At 36.5% G+C, this 25,305-nt stretch overlaps 1 protein-coding gene across 1 annotated transcript in view; it reads left to right on the top strand.

The window, feature by feature from the left end:
* MNAT1 (MNAT1 component of CDK activating kinase) overlaps positions 1–25,305 on the top strand; it is a 245,187-nt gene that overhangs the window by 47,324 nt on the left and 172,558 nt on the right. The window contains exons 2-3 of the mRNA XM_010354636.1: positions 17,157–17,309; positions 19,000–19,073. Of these exons, the coding sequence (XP_010352938.1) occupies positions 17,157–17,309; positions 19,000–19,073 (227 nt within the window). The remainder of the gene's footprint in view (positions 1–17,156; positions 17,310–18,999; positions 19,074–25,305) is intronic.

The raw sequence follows: 25,305 nt of genomic DNA, 5'->3' as shown, positions 1-25,305 counted from the left end.
ACACGCCGTTCTCCTGCCTCAGCCTCCCGTGTAGCTGGGACTACAGGCGCCCACCACCGCACCCGGCTAATTTTTTGTATTTTTAGTAGAGACGGGGTTTCACCGTGTTAGCCAGGATGGTCTCAATCTCCTGACCCCGTGATCCGCCCGTCTCGGCCTCCCAAAGTGCTGGGATTATAGGCGTGAGCCACCGCACCTGGCCTAATTTTCTTTTTTCTAAAAAAAAATATATATATATATATTTTAGAGACCGATTCTTGCTCTGTCACTGAGGCTGGAGTGCGGTGGCATGATCACAGCCCACTACAGCCTTGAACTCCTGGGCTCAAGCAATCCTCCTGCCTCAGCCTCCTCAATTGATAGGACCACAGGCATGTGCCACCATGCTTGGCTAATTTTTGAATTTATTTTTTATTTTTTGTAGGGTTGGGGCCTTGCTATGTTGCCCAGGGTGGTCTCAAACTCCTGGCCTAAAGCGATCCTCCCACCTTGGCCTCCCAAAGTGCTGGGGTTACAGGTGTGAGCTACTGCACCCGGGTGATTTTCTTTTTAATATGACTTTTGTTTAAATAATGAGAGTGATGGTTGTCAAAACAGATGTTGTAGTTTCTGGAATAAATCAGTCTTGACCAGATTCTGTGATTGGCTATTAGCATACCTAATGTTCAAAGAAAATAGACTATTTTCAGATTTATTTAGTCCTTTAGTTTTTTGACATGGTTTCATTTGCAAAAAAGAAGAATAAATTATGGACCATTTAAGGATTATAGCTATTAAGCAGTGATAGAATAACAAAATCAATGTGAATAAGTAGAATCTGTTTTTTTAATTTTTAAGATGGGGTCTCATAATGTTACTGGACTCGAAGTAACATTATGAACAAAGTAACATTAGGCTGGACTCGAAGTCCTGGGCTCAAGTAATCCTCCTACCTTAGTTGCTCCAGTAGCTGGGACTATAGGCACAAACCACTGTACCTGGCTTAGAACCTGTTTTAAATATCCAGTGGGAAATTCAGCTTTTTTTGTGGGGAGGGATTACTTTGCATATTTTAGATAAAATCAGGGCAACTGTAGATCATTATATAATATTAGTTCAAATTGTGGGAGCACATTATAGGTAAGATGTTTTTATGTACTTGAGGTATCTAGAATTATCAAACTTGGAAAAAACCTTATATATGTTATAAATGAGAATTTGACTTTCTCAAAGTTCCAATGTGATAAGACACAGGACTGGGATAGAAACCTCATCTTCTGATTACCAGTGTAGAGTCTAATTACATGTTTATGTCTTTAGTAAGAATACTAACTTTTATGTGCTCAATGATAGAATTATCTTTTTAAGGAATTTATTCTAGAGCAAAAGCATTGCCTTTAGTAAAAAGACCAACTTTTATGTGGTAAATGCTGAATTTATAATTTAAAGAAGTACATTCTAGAATAAAAAGCTTCCATGACATGATCATAGGATATGTAGGTAGTTTTTCATTGTTTTCACTTGTCTTCTCATTTTAATAACATCTTCGGAAAAGACTGAATTCAGAGATTGTTATTGCTTTTATGGGTAAGGTAATTGAAGACAGAGAGGTAGTTTTCCAAAGGTCTTGTATAGGTAGTATATATTTTTGGGTGCTTCTGTTTACAACTAATAGAAAGTTCAGCTCAAACTATTTTGAAGAACTTATTGACTCATTGAAAAGTACAGCCGTAGATAGGGTGATCTTCAAGTGAGGCCAGATGTAGTAGTTCAGTAATGTTACCATTGTTTCATTTTCTATTTCTTGGCTTCCTTCTCCATCCTCTTCAGAGTGCTGTCTTTCTAAGTTTGGAGTTCTAGAGATGCTTCTAGATAAACAAAATGGATGCTTTCTCTTACAGGAGTAAAGGAAATGAGAGGAAGCTTTTTTCCCCAGATAGTCTCAGCAAATATCTCCTCATATCTAAATGGTGCCTATTTGATTGCCTGCTCATCTCTGAACCAACCATGGCAATCAGAAGGATGACATTCATTGATTGGCTAAAACCAGTCAGTGCCCAGTTCTTGATTTGGGGGTGGGATCAAAGCTATCCAAAATGCATGATTGGGAAATTTGTAGTCTAACGGGAAGCGTTGTTTAGATATTGGGGAGGCAACCAAAAGATAGATGTTTGTCCCCTGCAGCAAGCAAATATTAGAGTAAGAATCCAGGCTTTTTGCTTTGTCGAAAATCATAAGTGAATACATAAAACTTAATCTTAAACTAAGAGTGTGTAACTTTGCTTTTTAAATGTTTTTCTAAAAAAATTGAAGTAAATTCATATTACATAAAATGAACCATTTTTATTTATTTATTATTTATCTTTTTTTTTTTTTTAGAGACAGGCTCTCACTCTGTTGCCCAGGCTGGAGTGCAGTGGCATGATCATGCTTCACTGCAGCTGCACTTGAAGTCCTGGGCTGAAGTGATTCTCCTGCCTCGGCCTCCTGAAGTGTTAGGGATTACAGGTGTGAGCCACTGCACCCAACCCAAAATTAGCCATTTTAAAGTGAACAATTCAGTGGCATTTTGTGCATTTGCAGTGTTGTGTAACCACCACTTCTATCTAGTGGTGGTTATACAACACTGCAAATGCACAAAAACATTTTTATTGCCACAGAAGGAAACCCCATCTCCATTAAATGGTTATTCCCCATTCTTTCCTCCCTCTGGCCCCTGGCAACAATTAGTCTACTTTCTGTCTCTATGAATTAACCTATTCTGGATATTTCACAAAATAAGTGAATATAAATACATTTGAAAAAATATGAAAATATTAAATAAATCTATAGCATTTATACCTTTTTTGTCTGTAAAATTAGATATAATAGATTACCTGTGAAGTATCCAGTGTTTAGAATATTGCATATGATAGCATATTATTAACTGACGTTTATGCAGAATAAGTAGTAAATTTTGCATCTCCTTAAGAAAGTGTACAGGACATCTTCCACAAAGAATTTTTGTTGTTGTTGTTGTTGTTATAAAAATAATGCTTTAGGTCCAGTGCAGTGTCTCATGTCTGTAATCCCAGCGCTTTGAAAAGCCAAGGTGAGAGGATCACTTGAGGCCAGGGGTTTGAGGCCAGCCTGGGTAACATAGCAAGACCCCCTATCTACAAAAAGAAAAAAAAAATTAGCTGAGTGTGGTGGCCCATGGCTATAGTACTAGCTACTTGGGAAGTTGAGGCAGGAGGATTGCCTGAGCCCAGGAGTTCAACGTTATAGTGAGCTATGGTTGCACCTCTCCTCTTTAGCCTGGGCAACAAAGTGAGACCCTGTCTCTAAAAAAAAAAAAGTAAATTAATGAAAATAATGCTTCATATTGGAAGGGGAAAGGATCACTATTGATATATGAATTATCTTGTAATTAATTTCAAAACAGCAGTGAGCAGGCCTCAAATTTATTTTAAATTAAAAATTTAGATGTTATTGATATGTATTTAAACATATTTTTTGGGTACATGTGATAATTTGATACATTTATATAATCAAATCAAGGTAATTGGGAAGTCCATCACCTTAATATTTATCTCTTCTTTATGCTAGGAACATTTGAATTATTCTCTTCTAGCTATTCTAATATTTATAATTGATTAATGTTAATTATAGTCACCCTACTGATAATCTATTGGACACCAGGTCTTATTTCTTGTAAGTATATATATATTTGTACCCATTAACCTCTCTTCATCCCTTGCTTCTTTCTACCCTTCCTGACCTTTGGTTATCTTAAATTCTTTAATTTCTTTTTTTTTTTGGAGACAGAGTCTTGCTTTGTTGCCTAGGCTAGAGTGCAGTAGTGCAATCTCGGCTCAATGCAATCTCCACATCCTGAGTTCAAGTGATTCTCCTGCCTCAGCCTCCCGAGTAGCTGGGATTACAGGCACCTGCTACTGCACCTGGCTAATTTTTGTATTATTGGTAGAGATGGGGTTTCAGCATGTTGGCCAGGTTGGTCTCGAACTCCTGACCTCGTGATCCACCTGCCTCGGCCCCCCAAAGTGCTGGGATCACAGGTGTGAGCCACTGCGCTCGGCCTGGTTATCCTAAAATTCTTGAAGGCAAGCAATGGTTTTGTTTAGCTATGATATCTTTTTGAAAGAAAGAAATCTTTTTTCAAAGTTTTGATAATATAAACCCAGGTAATAGCTCTAACCTTACTTGAGGTTTTCTTCTTCATTCTGAGATCTGATTACGTAGATATTTGTATTCTTGGTCCAGCTTTCTTTTTTTTTTTTTTGTAAATTCAGTTGGCTACACGTAAATAATTAAACAAATCACTAAGCTGGTGTTTATTAATGGAGTTAGTAAACTTACCCTCCCATATTCTGGAACTTCTGCTCATATATTTTCTCTAAGTCTTTTCTATAATAGCTCAAGAACTCTTAGCATCAGAAGTAATGCTTAGCATTTGAGATTTAAAACATTTTTATCTAGATGTAATTGTTTTTAGTTTTACTTTTAAATAAAGAGCAAAATATATACATATTTTTTGAGATAGGGTCTCACTCTGTCACCCAGGGTGGAGTGCAGTGGCGCGATCACAGCTAACTGCAGCTTCGACCTCCTGGGCTCAAGCGATCCTCGCACTTCAGCCTCCCAAGTAGCTGGGACTACAGGCCACTGTGCCCAGCTAATTTACTTTTATCTTTTATTTTGTTTATTTATTTTGAGATGGAGTCTTGCTCTGTCGCTCAAGCTGGAGTGCAGTGACACGATCTCAGCTCACTGCAACCTCCGCCTCCTGGTTCAAGCCATTCTCCTGCCTCAGCCTCCCTGGTAGCTGGGATTATAGGTACGTGTCACCACGCCTGGCTAATTTTTTTTTGTATTTTTAGTAGAGGCGAGGTTTTGCCATGTTGGCCAGGCTGGTCTCAAACTCCTGACCTCAGGTGATCCACCCGGCTCTGCCTCCCAAAGTGCTGGGATTACAGGCATGAGCCACCACGCCCAGCCACCCAGCTAACTAAAAACATTTTTTTTTTTTAATAGAGATGAGGGTCTTGCTATGTTGCTCAGGCTGGTCTTGAATTCCTGGACTTAAATGATCCTCCTGCTGCGGACTTCCAAAGTGTTGGGATTATAGATGTGAGCCACCACATCAGGGTGAACATATTCCTGCCCCCCCCCCCCCCCCCCCCCCCCCCCCGCAAGACAGAGTCTTGCTCTGTCACCCAGGCTGGAGTGCAGTGGCGTGATCTCAGCTCACTGCAACCTCTGCCTCCCGGGTTCAAGCAGGCCGCCTGCCTCAGCCTCCCAGGATTATAGGTGCCCGCCACTGTGCCTGGCTAATTTTTGTATTTTTAGTAGAGTTGGGTTTTCTACATGTTGGCCAGGCTGGTCTCGAACTCCTGACTTTGTGATCCATCCACCTCAGCTTACCAAAGTGCTGGGATTATAGGCATGAGCCACCACGCCAGGCAACGAAAATATTCTTTTTACAGTTAGTTTCTGGACAGTGTAAGAATTCTTTGGTCAAGTGGAAAGGACTTGATAAATGTGTAGCTATAGCTAACACCTTTTTTTTTTTTAAGACCAAGTCTCAACTCTGTTGACTAGGCTGGAGTACAGTGGTGTGATCTCAGCTCACTGCAACCTGTGGCTCCCAAGTTCAAGCAATTCTTGTGTCTCAGCCTCTGAGTAGCTGGGACTACAGGTGTGTATCACCACACCCAGATAATTTTTGTATTTTTAGTAGAGATGGAATTTCACTATGTTGGACAGGCTGGTCTCAAACCCCTGACCTCAGGTGATCCTCCCGCCTTGGCCTCCCAAAGTGCAGGGATTACAGGCGTGAGCCACCACGCCCAACCAGCTAGCACTCCTTGAACATTTACTGTGTATTGGGAACTGATTTAAGTTCTTTTGTATGTAGTAACTCATTTAATTAAGTTGATTGTTGGGTGGCCATTTGATTTGTTAAAAGGTTTCCATTTCCCCCCTTTATCAGTGTAATTAAAAAATGTCCTTACTAATCAGAAAAATAAAAATATTACAAATATAAAATATGACTTAGGTTTTGAAACAATCTGGGGAATGGGTGTCAAACTTGTCTGTTATTTTACTAATTGATTTTCCCTAGTGTTTATTAGGGATGTAAAATGATTAATTGAAAATATTAGCAAATGTTGAGCAAACATTGATATACTTTGCTTTCAAGAAAACAAAAATGAGAACATTGTATTTTTAGAATTATTTCACCTTGAGTTAAGCATTCCTTGTCATAAAACAAATACAGTCTTGCCTTAATAGCCCCACGTATGGATCTTCTGGAATTTTCCGTTGTTGAGGTAAGATGATAGTTTATTCTCATACATCTGCTTTGTATAGCTTATATAATCAATCTATAATTATTTGCTAGTATCAACTGTTTTTGAATTCATTCACAAGAATGTATATTCTTGTACTCATCAAACATTTGAGGGTTCAGCTTTGCATTTGACAAGGCACCTGACATAGTACTGAGAGGGTAGCCACCTGTTTAGCTTAAATATTTGAGGACCTAATGAATAGAAATAACATCTTGACTAGTTGTTATTTTTATTCTATTTAAAAGGTCATAATAATGGATGCTTGATAAATGTAGACCTAGAAGAAATAGTTAAAAAGTGAATTATATATATTTTGTAATGGCCTCTTAAAAATAGTAGAAAAGTACAAACTCTGTTGTAGATATGAAGAGTGAAATAATGAAAATAAACCCAGTGTTAAACTCCAAGAAATAGAAACAAAATGTAATTAAGAAAAATTGAATAAAATAAATAATAGAAAAGTAGAAATTAGTAAATTGGAAAACACACAAAAAATTGTGAAATTCAAGGTTCTTTATAGTGATTCTTTAAAAGGGCCTTTATACAACTTAGACAAACATGTAGCATTTCTAATCAAGAGAAAGAGGTAGAAAAGCAAAATAAGAAATGAAGAGAGAGCTAGAACAATAGAAACAGTGGAAAATCTAAAAAATATTTTACTCAGTACTAATAAATGAGAAAATCTTAATGGCTTGGGTAGTTTGGGGAACACTTAAATTATGATTGCATTCCTTTGAGTTCATTTGTTCATTATAAGTAATCTTTTATTGGTCACATGTAACAGTGGTTCTCAGACTTTTTGGTGTTAGTAACTTTTGTAATTGTAGAAGTTATTGATGACCCTCAAGACCTCTTATGAAAGTTATATCTGTTAACATTTATAATATTAGGAATTAAAATTCAGAAACTTTGAAATATTCATTTATTCATCAAAAATTATAAACCTATATTACATGTTACCACAAACAATATATTTTATGAAACATAACTATATTTTCCAAAACAAAAATATTTTATGAGATGAGTAGCATTGTTTTACATTTTTGCAAATCTTTTTAAAATGGTTGGCTTAAGAGAAGAAAACTAGATTCTCACATCTGCTTCTGTGTTGAGTCTGTTGTATGTTTTGGTTGAAATAAATGAAGACTATCTGGCATCTATAGATACCTATTTGGAAAAGGGAGAAACATTTTGATAATAGCCTTTTCAGGTAATTGCTGACATTCTTTTTGGACATACTTAGGTACATGTATTTTTAGCTCCTTTGAATCACGGTGGAAGTAAAGACATGCCTTATTTAGTAGTGCAGGACCTGCATTAATGGGAATCAGAGTATTAGTTTAATTTGCCCTTCCTTTCCCCAAGGTAGAATTATAGTAAAGGTCTCTATGGAGATGCTAGCTTGGTTTAGTGGGACATCATTCTTTCAAGTCTCCAAAGTCCTGAATGCTCCTGTGGCGATGGTACTTTCCCTTATTACTCATATACAGACATACCTCAGAGATATTGCTGGTTTGGTTTCTGACCACCACAGTAAAGCAAATATCATAATGAAACAAATAGCACAATAAAGCGACTGGCACAATAAAGTGTGTCACACAAACTTTTTGGTTTCGTAGTGCGTATAAAAGTTATGTTTACACTATACTGTAGTATATTAAGTGTACAATATTAATATGACTCAAAAAAGTGTACATACCTTAATTAAAATATACTTTACTGCTAAAAATTGCTAACAATCATCTGAGCCTTCGAAAGTGACTATAATCTTTTTGCTGGTAGAAGGTCTTGCCCAGATGTTGATGGCTTCTGACTGATCAGGATGGTGGTTGCTGAAGGTTGAGGTGGCCTTGGCGATTTCTTAAAATGAGACAATGAAGTTTGTTGCATTTATTGACTCTTCCTTTCACGAAAGATTTCCCTGGAGCACGTGACACTGTTTGATAACATTTACTTACTGTAAAATTTCTCTCAAAATTGGAATCAATCCTCAAACCTTGCCACAGCTTTATCAACTAACTGTATATACTATTTCTGAATCTCTTGTGGTCATTTCAACAGTGTTCACAGCATCTTCACCAGGAGTAGATTCTATCTCAAGAATCATCCCTAAGAAGCCAAAACTCCTCATTTGTTCAAGTTTGATCATGAGATTGTAGCAATTCAGTCACATCTTCAGGCTCCACTTCTAATTTCTAGTTCTCTTGCTGTTTCTGCCATATCTGCAGTTACTTTCTCCACTGAAGTCAGACCCTGAAAGTCATCTGTGAGGATTGGAATCAGCCTCTTCCAAATGCCTTTTAATGTTAATATTTTTTACCTTTTCTCCTGAATCACACATGTTCCTAATGGCATCTAGAATGGTGAATCCTTTCCAAAAGGTTTTGAATTTGCTTTGCCCAGATCTATCAGAGGAATCATTGTTTGTAGCAGCTACAGCATTATGACATGTATTACTTAAATAACAAGACTTCAATGTCAAAATTACTCCTTGACTCATGGGCTTTTGAATGGATGTCACTCTTTAGCAGGCATGAAAACAACATTCATGTCCTTGCACATATCCATCAGAGGTCTTAGGTGACCAGTTTCATTGTCAATGAGCAGTAACATTTTGGAAGGAATCTTTTTCTGAGCAATAGGTCTCAACAGTGGGTTCAAATATTAAGCAAACCATGCTGTAAATAGATGTGTCATCATTCAGGCTTTATTCTTCCATTTTTTAGAGCACAGGCAGTATAGATTTAGCATAATATTTAAGGGCTTTATGATTTTTCAAAATGACAAATGAGCATTGATTTCAATTTAGTCATCAGCTGCACTAGCTCCTGAAAAGACAGCCTTGCCTTTGAAGCTTTGAAACCAGGCATTGGCTTCTGCTCTGTAGCTATGGAAGTCCTAGACAGCATCTTCCAATAGAAGGATGTTTCATCTACATTGAAAAGTCTGTTTTTCAGTGTAGCCACCTTCATCATTATCTTAGATAGATCTTAGGGATAACTTGCTGAAGCCTCCATATCAGCACTTGCTGCTTCACCTTGCACTTTTATGTTATGGAAACAGCATCTTTCCTTGAATTTCATGAACCAACCTCTGCTAGCTTCAGACTTTTCTTCTGCAACTTCCTCACATTTCTCAGCCTTCACAGGATTGAAGAGAGTTAGGGGTTAGAATCTGGATTAGGTTTTGGTTTAAGGGAATGTTGTGGCTGGTTTGATCTTTTATCTAGACCACTGAAACTTTCTCTGTATAAATGATAAGGCTGTTTTGCTTTCTTTCTTAACATTGTGTGTTCATTGGCACAGTGCTTTTAATTTCCTTCAAGGACTTTTCCTTTGCATTCATGACTTGGCTAACTGGTGCAGTTGGCCTAGTTTTTGGGCTCTCAGCTTATGACACACCCTCCTCAGGAAGCTTGGTCATTTCTGTCTTTTGATTTAAAGTGAGAAACCTGTGACTGTTTTTTTTTTCCCACTTGAACACCTAAGAGTCCATTGTAGGGTTATTAATTGGCCTAATTTAAATATTGTTGTGTCTCAAGGACTGGGGGGTCTGAGAAGAGGGAGAGAGATGGAGGAACAGTCAGTTGGTGAAGCAGTTCGAGTACATACAACATTTATTGAGTTTGCTGTCTTATATGGGTGCTTTTCATGGTGCCCTGAAACAATTAAAATGGTAACACCAAAGATCACTGATCATATAACACCATGACAGATATAACTATAGTGAAAATGTTTGAAATATTGTGAGAATTACCAAAATGTGAAACAGAGACATGAAGTAAGCACATGCTGTTGGAAAATGGTGCTGATAGACTCATTCCATGGTAGTGTTGCCACAAATCTTCAATTTGTAAAAAATGAAATATCTGCAAAGCTCAATAAGGCAATTCGCAATAAAATGAGTAATTGTCAGTTCTCCCAGTCTGCAGTATTATTTCTGAAGCCCTTCATAAAGTCAGACAGACTTTTCCCTCCCAATTTCTAAGTTACGTTTTACCTTGTTTCCTCAACTGTATCCCTGAAGGGGCTTTGAGCCTCTAATGTCTTAAATCTTAACATCCAGCACTATCACATGCACACCCTTTTTAGCTATTCCAGGATGAAACTATTCATCAGTGGCAGAACGAATGACTACAGAAGAGTAGTCCACATATTTCAGAAAATGTTCTTGGCTTAGAGCATTTGGAATATGATGTGTTATTAACATATGCTGACTAGGAGTATGTAGTATAATTTGTTGAGCTGTTGCTCCTTGGCTGAAAGCTTATGATAGTATTCAAAGTATGCTTTTGTAATAGAGTTACTTGTTTCTTTTTTTTTCTTTTTTTTTTTTTCTGTTTTCACCATAGTATATGAATGTTTATGCACAAAGTTGGTGTATCTGCCACAGACAGAAGAATATTGGTTTTGAGTATGTTGAGTTTGAGGTAACTTGTGGGAATATCAAAGAGTAATTGTGCAGTAGGCAGTGTGTAATAGGAATTTAGGAGAGATTTTTAGGCTAGAAATAGATACTTAGGATGATCATTTTCATAGGTCATTGTAAAAATTGTAAGAATAAGATTGAAGGATAAAATGTAGAGTATGAAGAGGACTTTGAAAAGAAAATAAATCCTGGGACCCCCAAATCACTAAGCTAAAGGGAAAGTCAAGCTGGGAACTGCTTAGTGCAAACCTGCCTCCCATTCTATTGAAAGTCATTCCTCTGAGGCTCATCTGAGACAAATGAATCTCTTATTGCTTCCTCTGCCCTATTGTTTATGTAAAAATGCAGATTCACTGAGCCAGACTAAATTGTGTATTCAGTGGAAGGCTGATCAAGGACTCAAAAGAATCCAACCTTTTGTCTCTCATCTACTTCTAACCTGGAAGCCCCCACTTCGACTTGTCCCACCTTACTGGACCGAACTGATGTACATCTTACACATACTGATTATTAATATAAAATCTATATCATGATTATCAATATAAAATGTATAAAAGCAAGCTGTACTCGACCACTTTGGGAACATGTCATCAGGACCTCCTGAGGGTGTGTCCTTAACTTTGGCAAAATAAACTTCCTAAATTGACTGAGTCCTGTCTCAGGTATATGGGATTCACAGGGTAATGGTGAATTCTTACTAGCTATATGATTTTAAGCCAGTTATTCAACTTCTCCATGCCTAGTGCCCTCATCTATGTAGTAAGGAAAATAATACCTACATTACAAAAACCCTAATGAATGTTATTTTCTTTCTACATTCCTTCATATATTTCCAACCTCTTTCTAGAAAATACAGTATTATTCCATAAAGGATTTAAATTTGGCTTAGGAGTTTTTTGGCAAAGGGGCAAAAAGGAAAACTGGATAGATTCCATGGTCCTTGCTGTCTGTCAGGAGGATACAAACCCTTTTTTTTGAAAGTGTGTTTTCTGGCACAGTTTTATTTAATTATTAACCCTTTCCTTTTCCCTTGCGTACAAATATTTGTTTTTACACAGCTCTGTTTTTCTGGCTCAGAATGGACTTAAATATACTATTTGAATTTGTACCTTATATTATTTGCTTGTTAGTTGAAAATTGCTATGCTAAATAATAATAGCCAACAGAAGATTGATTAGACATTAATTTTGAGTTCTAAGATAATGAAAAAATGGGTAAACATGCTTTTTAAAATTTTGAGGGCAACGTCTTTTCTTCTGAAAGTCTACTGTCTCTTCATAATGTTTTAATACCTGCTCCTAGGCCATCACTTCTCTACCTGTGGATGAATTCTTTTGCTTCATATTCCAAAAGCACTTTGTTGAGGAGGTAGGTTATGAATTTTTTCTCAGGATTTGGAGTACATAGATTCTGAGTTCCCTTTTAGGTATCAAGTGATTCATAGCAATTTAGCCTAAAGGTATGAAAGGACTGATGAGGAAATTTAACAGCAAATATTTCAAAGTTTAAATTGAGTATGCCACATAAGTAAATGTAACACATTCCTATTTTAGTTGCTGAGATAGATGAGAAATTATTATCGTAGACAAAGTTAACTGGATCCCATGGCTAATTGGCTTGAAATTCATGTATGCAAATAAGTAAGTCTCTACTTTTGTTAAGATTGTATACTCCTTCTATCGAAAGTTATTCATTTTGAGGTCATAAGTTTTTTAAAATTACAAATATCTGAGCTTTAAGAAAATCTCAAACCTTTTTAAGGTAAAGATTTCAATTGGTTACTTTCTGGGGACGAAACCTTGTAGAATATTATTTTTAAATTCCAGTTTATTTCCCACTTGAAAGCTGGCATTATCAACTCATGGTGGAGGTTGGGAAGGAGAGAAAAATAAGAAAAGAAAATATCTAATATTTTGTTCATCTTCTTTGGGCCAGTTTAGTTGAAAATCCTAACCATCACATATAAATAGTTTATTTGGGAAAAATGTATTTTGAATTCCAAGCAGCTTATTTATAAGCAAACTATTGGAACAAAGTCTATTTGTAAATTGATTGCCTTTTCTAAAATGCACCAGGTGTTATTTTTTTCATGTGTTTTCCATGAATCCTTAAACGCATTTCATTATTGTATGTTGATAATATTTTAATTAACTGGTGATCATTTAGGTCATTTCTACCACTCAAATTTCTACGATTCAGTTAGAGCAGAGATTTTTGTCAAATTTAGTTGAATTTAGGTTTCTAATGTTTTAATGTTCAAAGATATGGCACTTCAATCAATATATTCTTGTATAGACAAGTTAGGCAACGTATTTTGGGAGGAAAATTTTTAAAAAATAATATCCTGCTTCTTTCTTATAGAATTTAGTACAAATGGGCTTAAGGAAGAATTTGTTGTAAAAATAAAATTTTTCTTTAACAATGTTATTACTTGTTTTTCATCTTTCAAGACCGTAGGTTTCTGTTTTGGTTTTAAAAGCCAAGGAGCTAACGAAGAATGGGAAGTGCTGATAAAACTAGGTTACTTCACAGAAAGTCTTAAGTATAGAGTTTTTGACAAACTATGAATAATTTTTTAAGTCAGTATGTTTTAATAATATTTGAAATTCTACATGGAATATAGTTGCTCTTTAAAAATAAAGCGATCAATTGACTAAAATTTTGACGAGAATATTCTTGATAAAATAAAATCTGCTAAAAATAAATCATTCAGAGAGAAAAAGGATGAGCACCATTCTGATTTTTAAAAGCAAAAACCATAAAAATGTTTTTGGAAATGGATAATGACTGAAAATTTGGGCTTCTTCACCAGATTTTTCTGTTGTCTACAGAATGTAAAATTTTATTTGAAAAAATTCCTCGCACTCTTAGAGGCAAAAAGATTGCTCATATACTGCTGTTTTGGTTGCTTTGTTGCCAGATAAAATGAACTAGCAATTATCAACTACTACTACTTCTTTTTTTTTTTTTTTGAAACAGAATCTTGCTCTGTTGCCTAGACTGGAGTTCACTGGCATGACCACAGCACACTGCAGCCTCTACCTCCTGGGCTTGGGTGATCCTGCCATCTCAGCGTCCTGAGTAGCTGGGACTACAAGCGTGTGCCACCATGCCTGGCCAATTTTTTTTTTTTTTTTTTTTTTTTTTTTTTGTAGGAACGAGGTTTTGCCATGTTGCCCAGGCCAGTCTCAAACTCCTGGGCTCAAGTGATCTGCCTGCCTTGGCCTCCCAAGTGATGGGATTATATGTGTGAGCCACTGCACCCAGCCTACCTCTCCTGTTCTTTATTTTATGTATTTATTTATTTAATTCTGGACATAGGTCTTGCTTTGTCGTGCAGGCTGGAGTGCAGTGGCCGATCACAGCTGACAGTAACCTTGAACTCCTGGGCTCCAGTGATTTTCCTGCCTCAGCCTCCTGAGTAGCTAGGACTATAGGCATGCACCACCACATCTGGCTGATTTTTTTTTTAATTTTTATTTTTTGTAGAGAGAGGGATCTAGCCATGTTGTCTAGACTAGTCTTATATTCTTGGGCTCAGGCTATCTTCCTGCTTTGCCCTCCCAAAGCACTGGGATTATAGGCATGAGCAACCACACCTGGCCTGTTCTTTTTCTAATGATCAGTTTTCATATATATATTTTGTAAATATGTAGAAAAAGATGTGGCCACACAAACACTAAACTCAGCAGTAGCATATTACCCGTGGAAAGTGAGATATAGAACACAATGAAGTAGAACTTTGAATTATTTTTCTATATAATTCTGTATTTTATAAGCTTTAAAGAAAAATTATTCTTTTCACAGTTAAAATTAGAAACGGAAAATGTTACATAGGAAAATAAACTGCAATAAAAAATTTTAATACTGTTTAAATTATTATGGCTTAAGGCAGATTATGAAAAGTGGAGATGTACAACTGATTTTGGAAACAAATAATATATTATGTCTAATATACAATATGACTTTTAGATATATTAATGTTCTATATCACCTTGCTGACTAAACGATTGAGTCTAATCTCCAAGACCTTGAGATATATAATGTTATTTATGACTCTGTAATTTTGAATATTTTGGATAGCTGCTTGCTTATAAATATCTTTAGTTAGTATAGTTATGAAGTGTGCCTGTTTTCACCTTCCGTGCATGGGTTTAATTTCCTGTAACCACAAAGAGTAGTGGAAATGCACCGCTCTGAAACTTCCTAAGTCCAAAGTGGTTTATCTGGGGTTTAGTTGATCTTGCTAATGGCACTATGATCTTTGGAATTTTTCCCTGTTATTTTTTAATGACACTATTAAGATAGAAATATAGGCCAGGGGTGGTGGCTCATGCCTATAATCCCAGAAACTTGGGAGGTCAAGGCAGGAGAATCACTTGAGCCCAGGAGTTAGAGACAAGCCTGAGCAACATAGGGAGTCCCAGTCTCTACAAACAAAATTAAAAAGTTAGCAGAGCGTGATGGCATGTGCTTGTGATCCCAGCTACTGAGGAGGCTGATGTGGGAAGACTGCCTGAATCTGGGAAGGCAAGGCTACAGAGAGCTGTGATAACATCACAGCATTCTCAAAAAAAGAAGAAAAAAAAATATATGTGTGTGTGTGTGTGTGTGTATGTATACATATAAAGATCAATGTTAGTATTTTACTAATAATCTTTAAAATTCTTATTTTTCTTATTACTCTTTTTTTTTTTTTTTTTGAGACGGAGTCTCGCTCTGCCGCCCAGGCTGGAGTGCAATGGCCAGATCTCAGCTCACTGCAAGCTCCGCCTCCTGGGTTTACGCCATTCTCCTGCCTCAGCCTCCCAAGTAGCTGGGACTACAGGCGCCCGCCACGTCGCCCGGCTAGTTTTTTGTGTTTTTTAGTAGAGACGGGGTTTCACCGTGTTAGCCAGGATGGTCTCGATTTCCTGACCTCGTGATCCGCCCGTCTCGGCCTCCCAAAGTGCTGGGATTACAGGCTTGAGCCACCGCGCCCGGCTTATTACTCTTCTTATTCAGCTTATTCTGTAAGTTAAATACATGCTCAGAAGAAATCAGCTCTTCCCTATTCATTAGAATTTCTCTTTTTCCCTTTGTCTTGTATTCATTTTTTTTGTTCTGTGAAGTTTATTTATTGAGTAATTAGTGTTAGGCACTGGGGATAGGGAACAAGATAGGCAACATTCTGTCCTTATGAAATATACTGTACTTCTTTGTCTGGGAGACAGAACACAGAAATAAATAAGATGATGTCAGATATTGCTAACAAAAGGAGTGATTAGGACTGTGTGGCCCTAACACATATGGAATTGAGCAAGATTATACCTGGAGGACTACAAATGTTTAAATATTTATCAAAACATTTGAATATTTAGAAATTGTAAATCAAGCTACATCCTTGGCCCAGCCTCATTTCCTAAACAGCATCTTGGGTTGCCAGCAGCCTATACCCTCAAGACCCAGAGGCTAAAGGAACTGCTCTTTCCTCCCATCCATCCTTGTAACCTGCCTGCCTGAGTGGTAGTATGGATCTGTTGGGGCAGGGCAGGGATGATTGTGGTGGTACCTAGACCCATCTAAAACAGTATATTAACAGATCCCGCCAAGTCTACAGGGAAGTTTGCCTCTCCAGTTCATTGTTTTTTCAATTCAAGTCTTCTAGGAAGTTGTAAGCCCTTCTTAATGTTGCACTACCAGAAAAGGGGATGCAGGTATCTGGGAAACCGGGCTTGCCTGGGTATTCAGTTTGCTTTATTTGGGGCAACGAACTTTAACGGAATAAAGCTTTTATAAGCAGCCATTCTTTCTAGGATTTCTTATTGCAGAAGTTGTGTTCATTTTCTCTGTCATACATACTAGAGCACTCAAAGTTCTTTATCCTCTGGCCAGTGGGGCCTCATTCAGCTAGTACCTCTTTCTTGTAATTGTCATTTGCTCAGTTGATTACTGAACTTTCAAAAAATGTTCTTACAAGGAAAGGAAGGAAAAACATCTATTTTAGTGCTTGGGGTATATAGGACTCTCTAAAGTGCAGGCCCCGGCAGAGGCTGTTCTTGCCCAGGTCAAAGGATGATATTGGGACTAGGGATGGAGGTGACCATACACTAGCCTTTTACATGCTCTTCCACTTCTCCCTATCCTGCTCTTCTTCCTCGTTTCTCACTCAATTTATTTTAATTTATAAATTTGTTTGATCTGTAAAACTAAACTGGTATCACTTGGGATACCTATATCTGAAAAGTAAGCTCCAAATGAAAATGAACATTTTCCAGAAAGTTTTTTGGTAAGATTTTAAAGATCAATGACTAGTTTTCAAGTCTCACTCTCTTTACCCCATAGGGGCAAACTGTTCAGATGTGTTGTAGATTTGAACATTGGCTTACGTGTTATGTTTTATTTCTCTCCTTACAGCTGTGAAAGTTGTGTAGATTTACTGTTTGTGAGAGGAGCTGGAAACTGTCCTGAGTGTGGTACTCCACTTAGAAAGAGCAACTTCAGGGTACAACTCTTTGAAGATCCCACTGTTGATAAGGAGGTTGAGATCAGGAAAAAAGTGCTAAAGATGTAAGTATTCCTGCTCGAATGATTCAGTCAACAAAGAGGACTTTAACAATTATGTCAATAATTGATTATTATTTCCTCATAAATATGGACAAATTAGCAGGTATATAAGTATAAATTCATTTAAGTTCTTAGAGAACTGAGTAATATTATTTATCTTTGTTAAAGAAGAGCCTCTTGATTGATGGCTTCATTATTCATTTGTATTGTTTTGATTAATAAACATGTATTGAGTACCTACTATGTGTAAACACTGTGTTATGCATGTTAGGCAGTAGTTACGAAGTGATGAGTAAAACAGCTATGAACTCTGTCCTCATGAGACTTACCGTACAGTAGCACAGGATAGCAAAAAGACAAAAAACAGGTAAACCAAAACAAATGTTATTTATTATAGATTGAGAATAGTGTTATATAGTTAGCGGTCAGCATTGCTGTGGTCAGTGATGTCAGGTGTGGGCTGAGGAAGTAACATTAAGTTGAGGTTTGAAGGCTATTAGAGAAAATCATGTGTTAGCTGTAGTTTATTTTGGTACGTATATTTTTATGTATATATACATACACACATGGGCATAGTATATATATGTGTGTATATATGTGTATATATACCTATATATTATTAATCTGTCTTTTCATTTACAATTTAGGCTTTACTTTTTACTCTTTGTTAATAGTTTTGGGTTTCTTTTTATCCATTCTTTTATTATAAGAAATAATTGATATATTTATTTTCCTTTTTGGTGGTAGACATTTCAACCCAGGTAATCAGTGTTTTAGCAGCATCTTTCTAGGTACATAACCAATGATACTTTATCAGTGCCTCTAGCGGCTCTTTTATTGTTTGTATAACTTCTGCAAGGTAGTCTCTTAGATTTTGATCTTTCATTGTTAATTCCTTGCAATTTACTGATTCTTCACAGGTACATTACAATATTTAAAGATTTTCTTGATTTAGCATTTTTTAGACTATGTCATGAAAAATGGAGGAGTCGCTTCAATTTTTTTTGTGTGTTTTGGAAATTAGTGAATCCCTTAGAAGTAAATAATACCATAATTTCCACTGATATGCCTTGCTTAAGCTCATTTCCCAATCTTTCAAGCTCCCAATTTATCTTTCCCTGAAGTCTTAACAAGCATTTTGCATATTGTACCATTTTCTCCTGATCCTACTTCTTCTCTGTAGTCATAAGAATTTAAGGATTGCATTTTTGGTCTGGTTACAAACCTGGTGTCAAGAAAACAGTATTTTAGGCTGGGTGCAGTGGCTCATACCTGTAATCCCAGCACTTTGGGAGGCTGAGGTGGGTGGATCACTTGAGGTCAGAGTTTGAGACCAGCCTGGCCAACATGGTGAAGTCCCATCTTTACGAAATACAAAAAGTATTAACTGGATGTGGTGGTGTGTGCCTGTAATAATCCCAGCTACTCGGGAGGCTGAGGCAGGAGAATTGCTTGAACGAGGGAAGTGGAGGTAGCAGTGAGCCAAGATTGTGCCACTGCATTCCAGCCTGGACGACAGAACAAGACTCCATCTCAAAAAATAAAAATAAAAAAATGGAGAATGATGTTTTACACAGTAAGCAACTCTTTTCCTTGTATCATATATGAATTAGGTAAAAACAAGTAAAACCAGTTAGATAATATTAAAAGCAATGATATGTAATATGTAGATTTCTTTTTTGTTCTCTTAAAGATACAATAAAAGGGAAGAAGATTTTCCTAGTCTAAGAGAATACAATGACTTCCTGGAAGAAGTGGAAGAAATTGGTATGTTTTTAATTTGATGTATGCTAGCCTATAAGACCATGTGCTTTTATCTTTTAAATGCTTAGGAGAACATCTCACATAAAAACCTCTTAATAGGTTTAGTTGTGATAGCTAATATTTACCTAATTACTTTCTTTTGCACTTGAGTCGTGTTTGTCAAATTGAAGTCATACTTAGGTAAAGAACCTATTTAATATTTTGTCTCTGGAAAAATATGTTTAATAGAGGTAGTAACACTTTGTAGCTGGGGAGGAAGACTATATGGGTACATACGTCTGTATGTTGATAACATGTTAGAGTAGTTTAAATGAAGGAAAGCATATTCCGATTTTTAAAAAATGGGGTTCCTATTAACCATATTTATAGTGACTCAAGCCATATGTTTATCATTATTTGTGCTTCTGTGTATATAATAGTCTTAAAGTACTTTGAAGCAGTTGACTGTTGAAGTGGCATTCTATTAATCAGTGTTATTCTTGAATCAGAGGTTGGAGTAATCTTTGTGTCTTTTCTTTCTGATGTGTTTAGTCAAAAGGAAGATTTTGTCTAATGATTTCAGTTTTCTTAAAATTTCAGAGATGTTAAAAACTTTAGAAGTTGTTATATATTGATTTAAAAAATGCTGCTTTTTAAAGTTGCAATAATTACTACTAAGTGCGGGTTTGGAAATGACACAAAGGTTATATACTGTGAACATTAGAATGAGACTATGAAGATGAAACAACAATCATTTTTATTCTTTCAAACTTGATAGGTAACTGTACTCAATATTTACTATTAAAAATAAGATTATAATAAATGGACCATTCTTTAGAAGATGAATATATAGTAAACTTAAAAAATTCACATTCCTGAGGAATAATAAATATTCTAATTCCTTTAATTTCTTTACTAGAAAATCCAGAAAATCTTTTTGTTTCAACTGTTACCTGAAACTTTTCTTATATGTCTAAGTTCATTTGTTATGCCATAGCAAAAACATGTGGAAAACATAATTTAGGGTTTCTCTGGGATCTTTCAGTGCCATAAGAGCCACTGCTTTTCTATTCTGCATGTACTCATTGCACTTTGTATGTTATCTTAGCATCATGAGTGACTATGGATTTTAGCTGAAAAGATGGTAGAATTGGGAGTGACAAGGCAAAATGGAAAAGTTAGAATGTAGACTGAGAAGAAAAACCAGAAAGAAATCTACAAGAATTGGGCAAGTATGAAGGTATGTAGAAATCTGGCTCTACATAGATGTTAAGTATAGGACAAGCTGTTGGATAGCAATTGGGAGGAAAAGTAGCTTACATATATTCTAAAGGTAATGTGATTAGTCAAAAGTCTGGTCAAGCAATAAAAGGAAAGGAGATTATAGGTGTTGCAGTACAAGTTGAATACATGTTCACAATTCTAAGCAGGCAGTCAGGATAACTAAAAGAAACTGATGTACAGAGAAGGTGAGGAATAGGTTTAGGGGATGAACTACAAGGAGATCTTGATTCTGAGATTAAGGTTCTGACTGAGCTGTGATAAAAAAAATATATATATATATATATCGTGCTCCAAGATAAATTAATTTGAAGGTATGGACAATATGGGGCCCATAATTGGTACTAGAATTGATAGGCAAGAGCAAGTCTGGATGTTAGAGGGATACAACATGTAATGCTTTCTTTACCAAAATATAGAAACTGTGGCTCAGACCATTTAATTTGAAAGTGATTCTGCTATTACGTATATTCATGAAGGACTGTCTTCAGTTGCAGTATTGGGAAACTCTCCTAACCAATTTCCACTTAATTGTCTCGTTGAAGTAACTGACATTCCCCAGTTCTTCCATAAAATGTACTCACTGATGACCACAGCATAATGAATGCATTGTGAATGCTGTCAACCTTCTTATGCCAGTTGTACTTGTTATTGTAGTTATGTAATTAAATACATATTTAAATATTATATGTAATTTAAATATTTAAAGTTAAATTGTGTGTAAAGTTGGGGAAAAACTTGTAATAAAGGATTCTGCTTTTCAGGTTTTTAAGTCACTTCTTAAAAAGTGGAAATTGGCCAGGTGCAGTGACTCACGCCTGTAATCACAGCACTTTGGGAGGCCAAGGCAAGAGGATTGCTTGAGCCCAGGAGTTTGAGATCAGCCTGGACAACATAATGAGACCTATCTCTACCAAAATTTAGAAAATTAGCTGGGTGTAGTGGCACACGCCTGTAGTCCCAGCTACTTGGGAGGCTGAGGTGGATTGCTTAAGTCTAGGAGTCCAAGGCTACAGTGAACTGTGGTTGCGCCACTGCACTCCAACCTAGGCAACAGAGCATGACCATGTCTCAAAATACCAAAAAAACAGAAAACAAAAAAGGAAATTGAACAATATAGATGACAATTATGGCCTATATAAGGAAGAAGCACAACTCTAATTAAAGGCTAGAATTTGCTGTATGTCATTAAGTTAGAGAATGACTATATACTTACTATGTATGTTTTAAGTTAAAGTATTTGAAGAGAGAGATAGGTGTATGTGTGTTTCCCTCCTTTAACAGACCTATTTAAATAATCAACTATAAATCCTCATTGTGTTGATTAAAGAGTGGTTCTACTGTATTTAAAGATATTGATGATTTCTGTGAAGTAACCTCTTGGATTTATAGTTTATTTTCTGAACTTCAGTTCAATTCAGTAAGTTTTTAAATTATGTTATGTGAACTGCTTCATTGATGGGGATATGTGGTATTGGTCCTCAATAAGCTCAGACTCCAAAGGGGGGGATAATTATGTTAACTAATAACTATAATTTAATGTGATAAGTCTTATAAATTGGCATTTATAAAATGCTATGGGAATACAGATAAAGCAATTAACCTAGCACTGGGAAATAGAGATAAGGTTTGGTGAAGTTCAAAGAAGAGATGACATGAGTTTGATCTTAAAAGAGGAAGAGGAGTTAACTAGATAGAAAGGGCTTGGGAAAACATTTGTAACAAAAGAAAAAGGCACCGAGATAGAAAAATGTGGGGCATGTTGGAGAATGAGCAAGTAGTCTGTTATAGGTAGATAAAACATGAGGGGTGACTAAAAATGAGGCCTGAAAAACAGGCTGGATTAAGGAGGCCTTGGTACCATAGACAACAAAAGCAAAAATAGACAAATGGGATTATATCAAACTAAAATATTTCCTCACAGCAAAAGAAACAAAAGAGTGAAGAGATAATCTACAGAGTGGGAGAAAATATTTGCAAACCAGAAATCTGATAAAGGGTTAATCTCCAAAATATATAAGGAACTCAACTCAGTAGCAAGATAATACTTGATTTAAAAAATGAGCAAAGGACCTGAATAGACATTTCCCAAAAGAAGACATATGAGTGGTATATGAAAATGTGCTCGGCCGGGCACGGTGGCTCACGCCTGTAATTCCAGCACTTTAGGAGGCCGAGGCGGGTGGATCACGAGGTCAGGAGATCAAGACCATCCTGGCTAACGTGGTGAAACCCCGTCTCTACTAAAAATACAAAAAATTAGCCAGGCGTGGTGGCGGGCACCTGTAGTCCCAGCTACTCGGGAGGCTGAGGCAGGGGAATGGCGTGAACCCGGGAGGCGGAGCTTGCAGTGAGCCGAGATCGTGCTACTGTACTCCAGCCTGGGTGACAGAGCGAGACTCTGTCTCAAAAAAAAAAAAAAAAAAAAGTGCTCAACACCACTAATCATCAGATAAATGCCAATTAAAATCACAAAGAGATATCATTTCACATCTGTTAGAATGTCTGTTATCAAAAAGATGAGATAAGTATTGATGAGGATGTGGAGAAAAGGGAATCCTTGTATGCTGTTGGTGGGAATGTAAATTAGTACAGCCATTTTGGAGAACAGTATGGAAGTTCCTCAAATACTAAAAATAGAACTACCATATGATCCAGTAATCCCCCTTCTGGGTCTGTAACCTATAGCCCTATTCACAATAGCTAAGATATGGAATCAACCTAAGTGTCCATCATTGGATGAATGGATAAAGAAAATGTGGTACATATACACCATGGAATACTTCAGCCTTAAAAAAGAAGGTAATTCTGTAATATGCAACAACATGGGTCAAGCTGGAGGACATTATGCTAAGTGAAATAAGTCAGTCACAGAAAGACAAATATGGCATGGTCTCACTTATATCTGAAATCTAAAAATGTTGAACTTAGAGAAGTAGAAAGTAGAATGGTGGTTACCAGAGGCTGTGGGATGGATGGTGGGTGGGGAAAGGGGAGCTAGATGGAGTTAATCAGGTAAACACTGGAGAATAGCCAGTATTTTTTATTATTTTGTTGGCTAAAGGATATGAAATTTCAATTAGACAGGAGGAATGAGTTTTTGAGGTCTGTTGCACAGCATGGTGACCATAATTAATAATAATGTATATTTCAAAATTGCTAAAAGAATAGATTTCCAGTGTCCTTGCTACAAAAAAATAAGCATGTCAGGTGATAGATACGTTAATTAGATAAAATAGTTCCACAGTGAATACGTATATCAAAACATCACATTGTACCCTGTAGATATTTACAATTATTATTTGTCAACTGAAAAAAAAGAGGGCTTTGTCAACCAGGCTGTCAGTTAAGATTGTGGCTAAGAGGAGATACTAAAGAGTGAGAAATGACTTTTCAAGGGGCCATTACAGTAATTTGGATGAGAAATAATGAGGGCTTGGAGTAGATACTAACAGTGGATATAGATAAAGAGGATATTTTAGATGCAGAATATTTAAGTGGTTGATTTGATGTAGGAAGTGTGTTAGAGAGAGTAGGCAAGGATAAATTAAAATATTATGACCCGACCCCATGCAGTTGTATGGTGTTAATCAGGTAAACACGGAAGAATAGGCAGTATTTTCTATTATTTTGTTTACTTGGGTGAAGCGTGTGCAGAAATGAGAGATGAAGTAAAAACTTTAGTTTTAGACCTGTTAAGTTTTGTTACGGTGCGGCTCCACCACTTAGTTGTTTGGCATTGTTCTGTTTGTCATCATATAAATAAAACTTATTTATTTATTTATTTTTGAGACGGAGTTTTGCTCTGTTGCCAAGGCTGTAGTGCAGTGGCGTGATCTCGTCTCACAGCATTCTCCGCCTCCCGGGTTTAAGCATTCTCTGCCTCAGCCTCCCAAGTAGCTGGGATTACAGGCGCCTACCACCATGCCTGGCTAATTTTTTTTGTATTTTTAGTAGAAATGGGGTTTCACCATCTTGGCCAGGCTGATCTTGAACTCCTGACCTTGTGATCCACCCGCCTTGGCCTCCCAAAGTGCTGGGATTACAGGCATGAGCTACCACACCTGGCCAAAACTTCCTTTAAAAATCTGGTTTCATTAGCATTCTATTTTGTGTTTTATTCATACTTTTCAAGATAATTAGTTAGATGTCTGTGATATCTGTATTGACTATTTGTGTTAATCAGAAGTATAAAATGTTAATTTAATGGACATTTACTACGTACCAGACTGAGCTGTACACACATTATCTCACATAATTTTTGAAATGCTAAGAGACAGACATTTTTATTCCTATTTTGCATTTGGAGAAGAGGCACAGAGAGCTTAAGTATTGTGCCCAAGATTGCATTGCTAGTAAAGAATGGAGCCAAATTGTAAATATAGGATTTTCTTACTCTCTGAGTCTAGAAAATGGAGTTCTATGGAATTATTAGAGATGAGAGAACAAAGGTAGGTTGGGGCCATATTTTGAAGGATATTAAAGACATTTGAACTCAATCTTATAGGTAGAAGGGTGCTGTTGAAGATAAATGTTTAAGTCTGGAGTAAGAGGACTAGAGTTAGTAGGGTGCCTCAGAGGGTCAGTGTTTGAGGATTCATAAATTGGAGATTGAGGTAATTTTGTTGCATAAATTTCATTATGAATCTTTTGAACATGAATATAAAAATGAAAATGTTATAATTTAGAATAATAGCATCAAACATTTTCAATAGAAGGGGCACACATGAAGATGGACTTTCTTATGGCATTAACAATAGGCTCTTTTCTGTGGTTATGACAATCTATACATAAAATTCTTGTTCCTTATGGCTCCAGGGATTATCTCAAAGGTTTATTCTTAGTTTCATAATGAACAGATTATTCTTTTGGTGCAAAACAGATTATTCTTTTGGTGCAGGGAATTCTTATTTTAAAAGGGTGAGAAAGTCCTAAGGGCTTTTTAAAATAAATTCTAGATGTCAAAAAGACTTCA

This window comes from Rhinopithecus roxellana, chromosome 5 (assembly GCF_007565055.1).
Source record: "Rhinopithecus roxellana isolate Shanxi Qingling chromosome 5, ASM756505v1, whole genome shotgun sequence".
Taxonomy (NCBI): Eukaryota; Metazoa; Chordata; class Mammalia; order Primates; family Cercopithecidae; genus Rhinopithecus; species Rhinopithecus roxellana.
The sequence above is the reverse complement of the archived record's forward strand: the minus strand, read 5'-3'. Positions and strand labels throughout refer to the sequence as shown.